At 37.3% G+C, this 14,200-nt stretch overlaps 1 protein-coding gene across 4 annotated transcripts in view; it reads right to left on the bottom strand.

The window, feature by feature from the left end:
• LOC132303243 (probable disease resistance protein At4g27220) overlaps positions 1–14,200 on the bottom strand; it is a 37,156-nt gene that overhangs the window by 11,224 nt on the left and 11,732 nt on the right. For all 4 annotated transcript variants that reach the window (XM_059800424.1, XM_059800423.1, XM_059800425.1 and 1 more), the window contains exons 3-5: positions 4,215–4,293; positions 1,435–4,118; positions 237–935 (exon numbers count right to left, since the gene is read on the bottom strand). In XM_059800424.1, the coding sequence (XP_059656407.1) occupies positions 237–935; positions 1,435–4,092 (3,357 nt within the window). In that variant the 5' untranslated portion in view covers positions 4,093–4,118; positions 4,215–4,293. The remainder of the gene's footprint in view (positions 1–236; positions 936–1,434; positions 4,119–4,214; positions 4,294–14,200) is intronic.

Below are 14,200 nucleotides of genomic sequence, written 5' to 3'. Positions count from 1 at the left end.
ATATGAGCGTAATATTTACAGGCTAAAGGCTTGAATTCCTGGTTACTGGCATGATTTATACATATTTAAGATATAAAGTAACGTGCACGTAGGTGACAATGGCCAAAAGAACTGACCATGCCAGAAAGGGTTATAAAGAAAACGTCAAAAATGCGGATTTTGAGCACTGCATATTTGAATTTGGAGTTCGGATATATATATATATATATATATATATATATATATATAGTTCATACCTTGTAATTGAAGAGGGCTTCTACTTGGGGAATATTGTCATCATCAACTGCTGCTTTTTTGGATCCACAGAAACTTTTGAGGTTTGACAATTGAAGTAGACTCATTGTGCTTAATTGAGGGAACACAATAATCTCATCATTCCTTACCTCTTCTTTTCCTTCTCCCGTTTCAAATGCAATTATCTCTTCTATGCACGCACAGTCTATTACTGCCAAATCTTGTAGCTGCCCAAGATTTCTTGCCATAGATGATGAGAATACATTTCTCAAACTATGACAGTGACGAATCCTGAGAGATGTTAGGTTTGAATAGGCACCAAGTCTGTGATCAGGATGTTCCTTTCTGTTCAAACCCATGAGCATCAGCATAGGTAGTGACTCAAGATACATTGATTTTAACCGAGGTAGTTCAATTTCTGGTGCTCTTGTTGCTGACCCTTTTTCAACCGTACGCACTTCAACTAATGATACCACTGAATCACACCGGTTAACACTGAGTATTTCCAGATTCTGTAACCTTGAAATCAAAGTGGAGGGTATCACATTCACCAGTTTCTTACATTCTTCTATCGTTATGCGACTTACCTGCTGGAAGGATTTTTCTTTTGCTTCCGAACCTTGGAATAATTGGTTTTCCCATATTGCTGTAATACTTTCCAATTTTTCTATCCTCAATTTCTCCAATGCAGGGAATGAAACCTGCAAAATTCATCATATTACGATCAATTCATAACTTTAGGATCCCCAGCTCTTTATTTAACTAGTGCTATTACTAAATTTTGACTCCTATCAATATAAGGGTGAGCAGCAAACAACTCTGGTTTATTGTATGTCTGTGTCATAGGAGAGTTTAAGTGGTCTTACAGGTTATATTTAGGTTTAAGAGTGAGATTTTTTTGACTCGTCAATCTATCAACCACAAAAGGCTCGTTTATACCAGTAGTTTTCCTAAAACTGAAAATCATGGAGAATGAGAAGCGAGACTCCAATGAGCCCTGGTTGCAATTGGTATTGGGTGACAGACTAGTCCTCGTACAACTTACTGAAAGAGTTAAACTGGAATACTTGTATTGGGCAAATACTAGTTGCTGAAATTGGACAATTAGTTTATTTACTACCAAGGACTATATGGCAAACAGTTTTCAAGAAAAAGATGTTCTCATCAATTAAATAGAGTGTTTTGACTGCAAGAGCATACCTTTTCATTAAAGAGAGCTTGTGCAAGGGCGGAAGTATTGCACTCTGTAGTTGACGTTTTCTTCGTATTGGAGCAGATGCTTCTGAGGATTGGCAGATCATACAACCTCATTTTCTTTAATTGATGAAAAATATCTTTATCCATTACTTCCTCATCCTCTAGAATTATTTCTTCCATGATTCTGCATCCTGATATATGTAATTTTTGGAGTTGTGGAAGAGCTCTTGCTGTGGATGAATAAAACAGAAATTTCCAAGTACAACCTTCAACTATTAGCACACTTAATTTGCAGAAAGAACCCTGAGTTTGTAAATTCCTTTTTAGTCTGCCAAGTAGATGTTCCATGTCACTGCAGTCCCTAATTTGAAGATATTTCAAGTCCAGAAACCCCTTTCCATCTCCATAGTGAAGCACATTCTTTAAACCTTTCAGGCTGCTTAGAAAAAGTACTTCAGCTTTCTCCATCAAAACATTAAATTCCTTCCTCAAAGTAACAGAATCAAGTCTCAAGATCCTTGCTCCCAAGTTTTCTTCACCATATTCAAAACCCTGAGTCCTCCCAACCGATATTTTAAATCTGTTCAACAACTCAAAACTGAGCTCATTGGGCAGTACCATGCCATCTCCTATGTGAATTTGTAAAGTGGTTAAGTGAGTCAATGACTTAAGTTCATCAAGCCCTACACTCCCTTCATCCCCCCATCCCACAAAGTTGGGTGGAATGTACAATTCTTCCATGTTGGATAGACCTTTTATGACACCTGATGGAATCATCTCGAGCTTTTCACATTTCCTTAAATCCAACCACCGTAAGCCAGTCAACTGTCCTACTTCCACAGCCATCTCTTTGAGATCAGAATCAGCAATGCTTAGGATCTCAAGATTTCTTAATTTCTTGAGAGAAGCTAGGTTGACCTTTTCACAGCCATATAGACGCAACATCCGAAGGTTGACCAGATTTAGAAGTGATGATGGCAGCTGAACTAGATACAAATCTAAAACTTCAACCTTTTCAGTCCGTTTAAAAAAGCTATCTGGAACTTGTGCTTTAGGATCAGCGCGGCATGCCAATAGCAAAGTGCGCAGTTCTGGACATTCCAACTGACAGGGGAGCACACAAATATTTTCAGATATCAATGAGATTACCTTGCGGGATTCATATTCATCTTTCTCTGGCCACCTTGGTACACCTATTTTTGCTAGAAATCCCTCTCTTGATGCAAATGTGATTGCAACATCTCGAATAATGTCATGCATTTTGACGAACTCCTTACTTTTACCTTCTAACAGCAAATGAGATCTCTTCAAGATACCAACCAACACATGAATTCTATCTCTAGCTGTTTTCATTGTATACGAGCTGTCCTCGAGAAACCTCGTTCCCACTCCATACATCACCAAATCATCAATCGGAATTTCAAAATCTTCTGGATACATAGAACAACGTAGAAAGCAAGACTTAACATCTGTCTGCTTTAGATAATTGTAACTCCACTCTATGCGTGAATAAAGTTTTTCGTATATTCCCTCAATGTTATCACCTCGACAATTGTTCAATTGTGAAAGTGCATCATCCCAAGCAGGCTTTTCTTTTTGATCCCTTAGTGATGCTCCAACAACAAGAATTGCCAAGGGTAAACGACCACATTCTCCACACACTTGTTTTGCAACAGAATGAATTTCATGAGGAGATTCAATAAAATCTCCCACCGTTTTCTTAAACAGGATCCATGCTTCATCTTGCTGTAGAAGTCCAATTGGAAAGCGTTTTAGAACCCCCATCTTAATGAACACATCTTCTCTCCTAGAGGTTAACAAAACTTTGCAGCCCTTGATATGATTATCATTAGATGGGATTCCTATCTTCTCCAACTCAAAATCATCCCAAATATCATCAATTACTACAAGGATTTTTTTCCCCCTTTTCAATCTGTTGGACAACTCCCCCTTTCTCCCAACTTCAGTGTCTGTGTTGAATGACAGATTTAAACAGTCTGCAAGCTCTTTTTGAATTTTTTCCAAATTTGGAGTTTGGGAGAAGACTGCCTTGGCAACCTCATCAAAAAAGTTGTTTTTTTTAGCCTGTTTTGCGATTTCTTCCACCATTCTTGTCTTTCCGGTACCTGGCATTCCATGTATCCCAATGTAGTAATTTTTATGGTCTGTCAACGCCTGTATGATCTGTTCATGAACAGATAATCTGGATTCAAACTGCTCAAAATTTGTGGTAGCTGTGTACCAAATAGCAGGGTGTGCAACTGTTTCAAACTTGTCGCCAACATCTATTAGCCCAGAAAGACCAGACGACAATTCTTTACCTTCCTTACTAAGCCGATACCTTGAACAAACATTAAAACATGACTTGATGTTTCTTTTGTCTACCAATATTCTTTCCAAGTCTTCCTCCTTTTTACTCACATCCGTTAGCCATTGCGAAACAGCCTCTTCAATGACTTCCGCACTGTTCTCAGCAGTAACGACTTTTTCTTTGATCTTGTCCCTCAAGCCTCGAAGATTTTCGACTTTAGCATCAAGGTCATCCATATTTTTCTTGTAATGAACCACATGACCAATTTGACGCCCAGTGGATGTCAAGAAGCACCCAGTAAGTAACTCTACCATCTTGCCCACCACAGCATTAACAATGGCACATTCCATTTTCAGCTCACTAGCTACCTTTTTTCCTGTATAGAAAGCAAATAGCAGCACATGAAATATAGAGAGCTACAACTGTTAGTATTAAAGAATTTAAAAAAAGATATATATAGTTGGGTACGTACCTTTAACAAGCTTAAGGATTTGATGGGATAGAACTACTTTGATTCAGATTGCTTGCTTAATTCCACCACCCCGACAAGTCTGATTTTAAACGAGAGATGATTTAGAAAAAAGTAGAAAAATGAATGCAGCAGATGCAGAGAAATATTTATTCCATCACCACCACCACAAGTCTGATATTTTGTACAGAAATTTCGTAAAAAAAAATTTCTTTTTTTCTTTTTCTTCGGGAAGGGGTTGCATAATATGTTAGGAAGCTTAATTTATCTGCACGAATTTTACATTCACTGGTGCATTTAAATCCAATATGGAAAATGACTTTGGTTTTCGTATTTAATAGAATTTGGATTTTAATGGAATTTGAAGAAACAGGGTTTAATATTTTTCTTAGCTTTTTTAACCAGAATTAATTTCCAAGCACTCCTATACATGTATGCTTGACATAATCACCGAGCTTGAGTCGATTCTCTTATCAAGCTGTACTAGGGACATCAAAATCATTCAATAGCAAGTATTTTATGAACTACCACTTAGAAAAGTGAAGCATTGACTTATTTACCAAAAAAATTGAAAAGTGAATCATTGACTTGAATTATTTTTGATTGTTTATTCCTAAGGTATTGGAATTAGAGAGCATTTAGGGTTGAAGATAAAACAATGCCAAGTGATTCCAAATGTATTCGAGTTTGAAACTTGAACATTCCTGAGGAGGTTAAATACATTATACTCTTTATTTAGAAATAGTGGTTTGGTTTACGTTTTGAGACTCTAGATACCGCATTTTGCCTCGCTCCTATTACAGCTATTTTTTGTCAATCAAACTGTATAAATTCCATCAATAGATATAATTAAGTAGCTCCAAAGACTCCATATCCTTTCCGAATGTGACATTTTATCATTACAAGTCATTCTAAGGTGATTCCACCATTTCATTGTAGAATCACTCCAAAATAGAGCCTCAATTAGGGTTTTGGTCTCTTAATTTTGGTCCAGTTAACATCAAGATGATCTAAAGACTCCAAATCCACCGCAAATGTGAATTTTCATCATTTCTTAATATTTCAATTCGTTCCCATCGTCAGATCGTAGAATTGATTCCAAATTTGGCCTAAATTATGAATTCTGGTGATTCCACCATTTCATTATTTTTGATTGTTTATTCCTGTTTTTATTTATTTTTTTTCTAGTTGGATGATCATTTTTTTTTTTTGTAATGTAATGTTAATTGGCCCCTAGACATCTATAAATACCTCCTTCCTCCATCAAGAAAAAGGTAATACAACCTAGTGACATCCTTTTTGTAATCTGAAAAGGTCCTGAGCCTCAGAACGGTCTCCAAACCTCCCAAACTCCATCCAAAACATTAAACCAACCCTCTCCTATTAAAAGAGTTCTGTAAGGGTCCGATTTATTTATTTATTTTTTTTTACACATCTATAAATACCTCCTTTCAGTCATTACGAAAAAGGTAAGACAGCCTAGTGACCTCCTCTTTGCAATCTGAAGTGGTCTTGAGCCTTCAAATGGCCTCCAAACCTTCCAAACTCCAATCTAAGCTATCCAAAACATAAAACCACACTCACCTCTTCCAAAATTAATTAAGAATCCTCCGTTGAGGACCAAGGAATTCTCTTGAAGAAATAGCATTCAACCTTTGCTGGTTATTCATACTAACCGTTGATGTGGTCCAATCATAAATGCACAAATAGTATATAATTACAAAATGTGAAAAGTGATAAATAAGGAAGTCAGAGAATGTGACTGAATTTATTCTTTAAAAAAGTTATTTTCATTATTTATCACTTTTTTGATTTTATAATTATAGACTTTGTATATTTGTGATTGAACCACATCAGCGGTCAATAGGGATGACCTACTTACCGGTGAGTAGGCAAGTGTAATGTTTTTGATTTTTATCATTTTTCATTTTCGGGTATCTTTTTGATTTTTTGGGATTAATTCCGTTTTGTCTCGTTTTGCGTGCCAAACACCGTAGGATATGCCAAGTGTATTTGAGTGTTGATTAGGACATTTCCTTGAATCCAGGACTCTTAGAAATGTATTGGTTGTCAGCATTTTTCTGTTTTTTGGCCAGGAGGTCTTAGGTGGGACCCGCTATGGGGTGGTTGAGTACGGGAGTTATGTTACGGGTCCATTGCATTTCATACATTGTTTTTTGTGCATATTTATTTGATTAAATGATTAATATGTGGTGGTTAAGTGATTGGCGTGTGTGTGTGTGTGTGTATATATATATATATATATAAATATCAGTAAATGGGAGATATTTTTATTTTTGTGGAACCCACTGATATGCTACCATTATAATGGCCTTACACAGCCACCAGTTTTTCTCTTGCCATTCTCTCTCTCCCTTTTATTTCCTTTTTCTTTTTCTTCGTCAATTTCAAGCTCAAATCTTGAACTCATCTTCGAGAATTTGATTTTGCCACTTAAGGCAAAGTCAACGAGCGCATCGAGATCTTCGTTTTGATCAGAGCAAAGTGTTGTTTGGTCACCCTTTTGGATTTCAAAAATTTTGTGTATTTAGAACTTTTCTTCAATTAAGAGGTAGGGATATTCTAATCTACAACTTCTTTGGTCCTTTGTGAATTTTTCTCTCAAATTTTGATCATAAGCATGCTAAAATTTAGTTATCTTGTCTATATTTGTTGTGGTTGTACATAATCAAGATTATAAATGTGTTCTATGTGTTAATTAAGTTCATATACATGACTATTTTCATTGTGGTGAGAAGCATGCTTAGTATTGACATGTTGTATGTCATGTGATTTATTTATTTATTTATTTTTTATTGCTATGAAAATTGATGTTATAGTTGTGAAAATAAATGCTTAGAACTCCCTATCAAAATGTGATGATGATGTAGATGGAATGTGTGGAATTTTATGGTTAAATTGGTATTTAGAAGCATTCATACATTCATTGGGAAAGAAAAAGGGAAATGTTTGAAAAACAATTGAAATTGTTTTGGGAAAATATTTTTGAAAAGTGTTTGCGAAAACCCGGACGCCTAGGAGTCGCCTAGTGGTTTGTGGCGTTAGTGTGGTATAGAGGGGATTAAGGAGAGACCCTAGCATGGTTGAGCTACCTAGGCCCTTTAACGATGCCTTGGAGTTGCCACGTGGTCGGGGATAGTTAGTCAATCCTCCTCTCGTGATGCCATGGAGTTGCTATGGGTCGAATTGCACTAACGGTTTGGAAAGGTGAAATGGTATTGTTTCAGAAATGGGGAGCGACATTGCGTGACATTGCATTTCATTGGCATGCGTTGTGCATTTGGTGGTTGAATGATTGGTATACATTCCTGTTATGGTTGTTGTTTTCTTTACTTCCCGAGATATGATCCCGTTCACTTGTACTCTATTCTTTATGTGGATTCATGGGGTTATAAGAGGTGTGTCTTAGATACTTCCTACTAAGCGGTTGGCTCACCCTATTTTATTATTAACAATTTTTTAGGATATGGAAAGGCAGTGGTGGATGATGATCAACCACAAGCTTGAAGGGACTAGAAGATATTTTACCATCTTTTGTTTTGTTTTTTTTTCTGTTTTTTTTTTCCCCCCATTCTTTTGTAAAGCTTCATCTTTGAAATGTGTTCATTTTGTGAAGCATAGCCTTATATTGTAACTATGATTTCTTGACAGTATTTTGATGTATTTTGAACTAATTATAATAACTATGTTGATGTCCAGCATAGAATGGAATAGTGATGGAAAAATTTGGGAAGCCTATTGGTGTGTATATTTTTATAGAATGTTGTTTAAATCTTACCGTGAATTCGGGAACCTTCATTAGCCAACCGGACCTTCACCTTCAGCCGACCAAACCCTCATGTTCAGTCGGCCGACAGTTTATCTTTTGGAAGTCCCGAGAGTGTGCACTTTGGCACATCATTTCAGCCGGCCAACCCTTTCAGTTAGCCAACCAAACATGTTCTTTTAGTAGGCCGATATATGGCAATCAGCCAGTTGACTTTGTCATTTTCATCTATGGTTGTGATCCTCTTTTAGGAAGTTAGAGTCCAGGAGGTTATGAACCTAAGAATGAGGTGTGGATGACGCATTGACGTAAGGAAGGACGGTTATGCCCTTAATTGACCTCAGGTTCGGATAAAGACCCGACTAACAGTTCGGATCCTCTGGTTCGAGTCGTTACAAATTTGGTATCAGAACAATGGTTCGAAAACCATTAGGATGGTGGGTAGAGGCCTACCTAAGATTGAATGGGAAGTGAATTACATGTTTACATGCTTATGTGTTAAAATGTTTAGTTACTTAAAAAACATGCATATTTGCTTACTTGCTTAACTGCTTACGTGATTACATGCTTATGTGTTTATGTTGACGCATATTAGTAGTATGCATGTCTATCATTGGTTGGGTATTCCGGGAGTATGGAAAATGTTAAAGTGTCGTCATTTCATGTCAAGTCATTCGTATGAGGACTCCGTTCTCGTGTGTATTTTCGTGTCATCATTTTTGATTCGTTTCTTTTTTCTTATAATATCATGCCACCAAGAAGGGATCCAGAGGAGAGTTCTAACTTTAATTCCATGGAGAGGGATTCGGAGCATGTTGAAGAGAATGTTTTGTTACGTAATTTGGTCCTACCTAAAGGGGGGCAAGTGAGGAGGATTATTGAGCCGCCTACTCAAGTGGGCGAGATGGGGTTTTCGTGGGAAAGGTATGACCTTAGAAGGTTGGTGTTTGTGACTTAGGTCATGGTATAGTGTGAAGGTTCTTTTCGAACCGATTTGTGATAGGTGTGATGGATGTTGCTAGAGTCACGAGTGTAGTCTATAGGTTGTAGACGTGTATTCTGGATATTCTAGTACGGTCCACGAACGTATGGTAGTTTTGACTGTTAAAGGGATTTATTGGACTCTATAAGTCTAAGATGGCGCGGGCATTGACTGGAGTCATGCCAATGTTGGTGACCAATGGTTAGAAGTGGTTCATTTTGTGGTTTTGTAATAGTCTGTTTTAGGGACTGGTTTGTCGAGGAATGATTCCCATTTCGGATAGCTACAGGAGCGTGTTGTGGGTAATTGACTTTCAGTGAGTTAATTGTATGGGCCGGTGGATGAGCGGGGTTTTAGATTATCACAATTGTCGAGAGAGTGTCGAGGTGGGGTATAGTGGTCAGTTTCAGTGGTGTAGTGCAAGATTGCATGATAAGGCAAATAGCATGTGGTCATTGGTATGTTTAGTCGTTTATGAATAAGGTGATAAAAGGTAAGCATTGTGTTACCGGGAGGTGGTACTTGTTGTTTGAGGATCCAAAGAGATGAACTAATGATTAGAATGTTTGGGATGAGGGTGACTTCTTAGGTTTAGCTAGTAGTCCCATTTGACTTTTGTCAGGGCTAAGAGTGTTCTGAGGAACGGTGAAAAAGGTGGGTGACGATGTTGACGCTAGGGCGTAAGGTTTCTTTGACTGAGTATTTAAGTTGTCTTAGGAGGAATGGTCGGAGTAATCGATTAAGTGCTAGTGATTGATTATGTTGTAGATGGTTTAAGGAGACATTTGGATGTTGAGTATTCTGGTTTTGTGCTCATTTTTCCTTTGGGATTTGTCGGCATGGAATGGCATTGCCGTATGGAGATTCTTTTCTAGTGATAAGTAGTGGCCATTGTGGGGAGTATCGAGAGTAATGCTTATTCTCTTGTCATAATGGTATTATCTTAAGGATGTTTGAGGAAGAATCGCTTGGTAGTGGGATGATAGGTTTGAACTGTTGTTTGGAAAGAATGGTAGTAGAGGCATTATGGTGTGAGGTTTAGTACTGATGAGCAAAATGGTTTAAGGTATGATCCGGGGGTGGATTAGGGAGTATAAGTTGTTTATCGTATGTTCTCAGGTAGGTGATGGAGTTGTGTGCACGGTCAAGGCAATTGTGGACGGCTTAGCTTTTAAAGCCAGTGAGGGCGGTGTTACCATATGGGTGCATTTTCTTCTAACGAGTCAGTGGGTTGCTGTAACGAGGTCACGAGTCTTGTGTACACAGTGTTTGAGGCAATGTCGCCTAAATAGGTAGAGATGGAATGGGTGACCTAATGTCATCGTATAGCATTGAGGTTGTCATTTGGGAGTGACTGGTTTCAGATAAAACGGGATGCGGTATCCGATGGGCAGTGATCGTTTCTAGTATTGGTACACTGTGAGCATTGATGCTCGTCTGATGGTCGTGTTGTGAGCTATATCCTAGTACTCGACGAATAGGTGGTATGTGTAATACCCCTAGTTTTCAAAAGGATAAGATTGGAATTTAAATTTGTTTCTATGTGTCAAATTGTTTATTGAATAGTGGTTTATTTTGTTTTACTTAAATGAATTGTTTTTTTTATTGTGTTTATTTGAATTAATTAATTTGTTTAAATTTAATTTTGCTTTTCTGTAGTTACATTAATTGTGTTTAAGGAGTTAGTGTTTAAGGATTTAATTGTCATTATTTGAATTAGTTGTATTTATTACATTAGTGGATTTAACTTGTGTGATGGTGTGTCCTCAAGTGTTTTTATAATTTTTTTTTATTTTTTATTTTTATAATTGGGTAATTAAGTTAAATAAGTGTTTTATTATGTTAATTATTTACAGTCTCCTTAAGTGTTTTTATAATTTTTATTTTTATTTTTTTTTATAATTGGGTAATTAAGTTAAATAAGTGTTTTATTACGTTAATTATTTACAGTCTTTTGGAAGTCACGTATGTAGGTGTCGTAGATGATAACTGAGGTTTTGTTTCTATGGGCCGACTGGGATTGGAATTAGGGCTTAGTCTCTAATTGGATATGGACTAGGGTTATGGTAATAAGCTTATAAATATAAGCATTTCAGTGGTTTAGGGTTTTAGAGACGTGAGCATACTGGTTGTAAAACAGAGAGAGTTACAGAGGGAATTATAGAGAGAGATAAAGGAAGAAAGTCTAGGGTTTTGCCTTAGGCTAGGGCTGAACCAAGGAGGAGGAGGAGCAGAGGTTGGCTTGTGGGTAAAACCAAGAGCAACAGGTGGAATGGTCGTCGGAGATTTCATTGGAAAATTCAGAGACGGTTAAGACAAGTTCTTTCCTTCCTCTTTCCCTTTGGCCTGTGTTTTTAGTTCACCTAGATAGTCTCTAGGGTTAAACTGATTATTAACTAAACGTTACATGTTTATTACATGCTTTATTGATGATCTGTAAGTGTTCAATACGTTCTGTATTGGTTTGTGCATAACTGGGTTTCAAGTTGTTCATTAAGCAAGTTAAATCGGTAGCACTTTTAACCTTTGTAATTTAGTCCAACTGGTATAATCAAATCTCTAGAAAGCTACTGGGTGTTTCTAGGACTCTTAAGATCAGGTTTAAGAAGGAAAAGAAGGGTAGGAAAGGGGCGTAGATGAAGCAGATCATCGGAATCGGCGAAGGAACGAAACAGAGGCTCTCAAAGGAGAGAGAGCCGGCTCTAGGCAAGGAGAGCCGGCTCCCCTTGTGGGAGAGCCAGCTCTAGGAAGTTTTAGAGCCTGCTCCAGGTTTCTAAGAGCAGGCTCTGTAATCCTAAGTGTGTACTGAAGCTTGTTTGTGCGTTGTTGATTTAAACTGTGTTCTGTTCCACTGTGTTTGGGTTAATGTGATGGTTTTAAACATTAATTCATGGAGTGTTAAAGGCCTAAGGTGTATTAATTTATTTATATACTAATGGTTTAAACCGTGGGAAAATCTAAAGCAAGTCGCAGGTAGTTTACGGACTTAGTGGACCGAAAGGATTCAATTGTGCAAACTGGGTCTATAAATTAAAAAGAGTTGGAACATGGATTCCAAACATTATATCATGCTATACTAGAGCCATTTTTAATAAATTAATGTCTTTGTACTCAGGGATTTAACTGTAGGAAGGTATACAGCAGTGCAGGTTGTTAACAGATGGAAGAGGTTTCATTGCTTAATTTAGTTTTAGCAATTTAATGGAGTATATATATATTTATAAGTCTGGTTGTAGGTGCATGCTAGTATCATTTAATTAACAAGTGTGATCTATGCATATTCTAGATGTTAATTGTTGAAATATATAATACTTTTCTGCAATGCATGGATTTAAGCTTGAAACTTTAGTTGCGGGAATTTTAAGCACTACACTGCAATTATTTGAATTAGAGTTTGGACTTAAATTGCTGAACTAGTACTTAGGTTCTGTCAATCTAATTGGACATTGGCTTGGAATTAATTGAAGAATTAAATATGTATTTTCTGTCAATTACCTGGATGGATGCTGGAATATAACTTGATGAATTAGTAAACTTTGTCTTGTTTAATTACATGGATGGATTCTGGATTTTTAGTTGATGACTTGTTTAAATTCTGTGTTTATCAACTATATGGATAATGTGGACTTTATTTGATGTATTGCTTATAATGTTACATCATTTACGGATCATTTGCATGTATGCACCGGTATGGGACGGTGTCATACGAAGGGATGGATTATGTTACAACGCTAATTCCTACCTATTCATACATACGGAATGGATTAACTAAAACAGTTAAATCCTACATGGTTTCATGTCCTGTCAACTAAAATAGTTGAACGACATACTGGATGATTATTTATATTTCTGTATTAGGAAGGATAGGGTTTTAACTAAAACGTTTAAATCCTGTTTACATGTTGTGTCTTGAGCAATGAACTGTTGACTGGCACAACATTGTACTTGGAGGAAACTTATATATATAATGGGGATAGGGATTTAATTAAAACATTTAAATCCTAATTTTATGTTGTGTCATGGCAATAAACAGTTGAGCGGCACTACATTGGTTTGGATGGGAATTTATATATATAAATTATGGTACTGTGATCTGAGCTTGAGTCTCATAGTCGACGGTTAGGGTGCGTATATGCAGTAGGATGCGTAGTTAGCTATGTTGGTTGAGATATATCCTGTTAGGCTTAGGTAGTCATGCCCACTCAGGTGCGTATTGCATGCTGCCTTCTATTCAGGTTGAGACCCTCAGCATAGTTTAGTGAGAGTCCTGTAGTGTGGATATATATTTATCTATTATGGACTATATAGATATGGTTGAGACATCTAAGATATATCTGCTTATCGGGTCTCTGTTTGGATTGTAGTTAGGATAGAACTTGTTCGTGGGCCTGACCCACTATTATTTTTCAGGTAACAGACGGTTCCAGGTCTTAGATCTTGTTCGTACTGAGCAGAGACGGCTTCTCATTCTTTCGACGACTTAGGAACTTTTTATGATTTAGCAGTGGAGTTCTTCAGTTGATGATTTCAGTGTTGGAGTTTTTAGGAGTCCACCAGATGGATTCCCGAGTTGTATTAGAAATGGAGAATTTGGATATATCAGAATAATTTGTTATTAATTTAATTTTATTCTGAGGTTTCAGTATTTGGATTATCATTCTAGTTTCTTTTCAGCAAATTTTTATTTATTCCTGTTTCCTTAATTGTATTCTGTGTTCGTTTATTGCTAATTGGTTTGATATCCTCGGGTAATTGGGCGTGAGCCTGGCCAACCCGCATCCGGAAATCTAGGGGTATCACAGTATGGATCTGATTGGTTTTGGCTTGCATGGGTATCGTGGTGTAGCGTATGCGTGGTTCCGGTGTTGACAGTGCATGATGGTCCGTTAATGGTAAGATCGCCTAGATTTGAGTTCGTAGTTTCGTACAGGTATCTAGTTGGTTCTTCTCCTTATGTGTAAGGAGTTCAGTTCATCTCAGGTGAGATTAGGTGTCTATAGTTGGACGATTGGTGAGCAGCGTGTGACAGAGTGTCAAGTACATTCAAGTACGAGTCGTCAGTCTCTGGTGAGAGCAAGGTTCATTACCCTTTCCATTTGTTCTGGCCCTTAACAAGGCGTCTTTTGTCGTATGTCTTGTCCTCCATCTAGGAGTTGTACGCGTCTGCGGATGGGCTGACCCATGTGTGGTTTGTTTTACTGTTATAGTTCAACGGTAAAG

This window comes from Cornus florida, unplaced genomic scaffold (genome assembly GCF_030987335.1).
Source record: "Cornus florida cultivar Cherokee Brave unplaced genomic scaffold, ASM3098733v1 CherokeeBrave_3.0.0_Hap2_Chr04, whole genome shotgun sequence".
NCBI lineage: Eukaryota > Viridiplantae > Streptophyta > Magnoliopsida > Cornales > Cornaceae > Cornus > Cornus florida.
The sequence above is the reverse complement of the archived record's forward strand: the minus strand, read 5'-3'. Positions and strand labels throughout refer to the sequence as shown.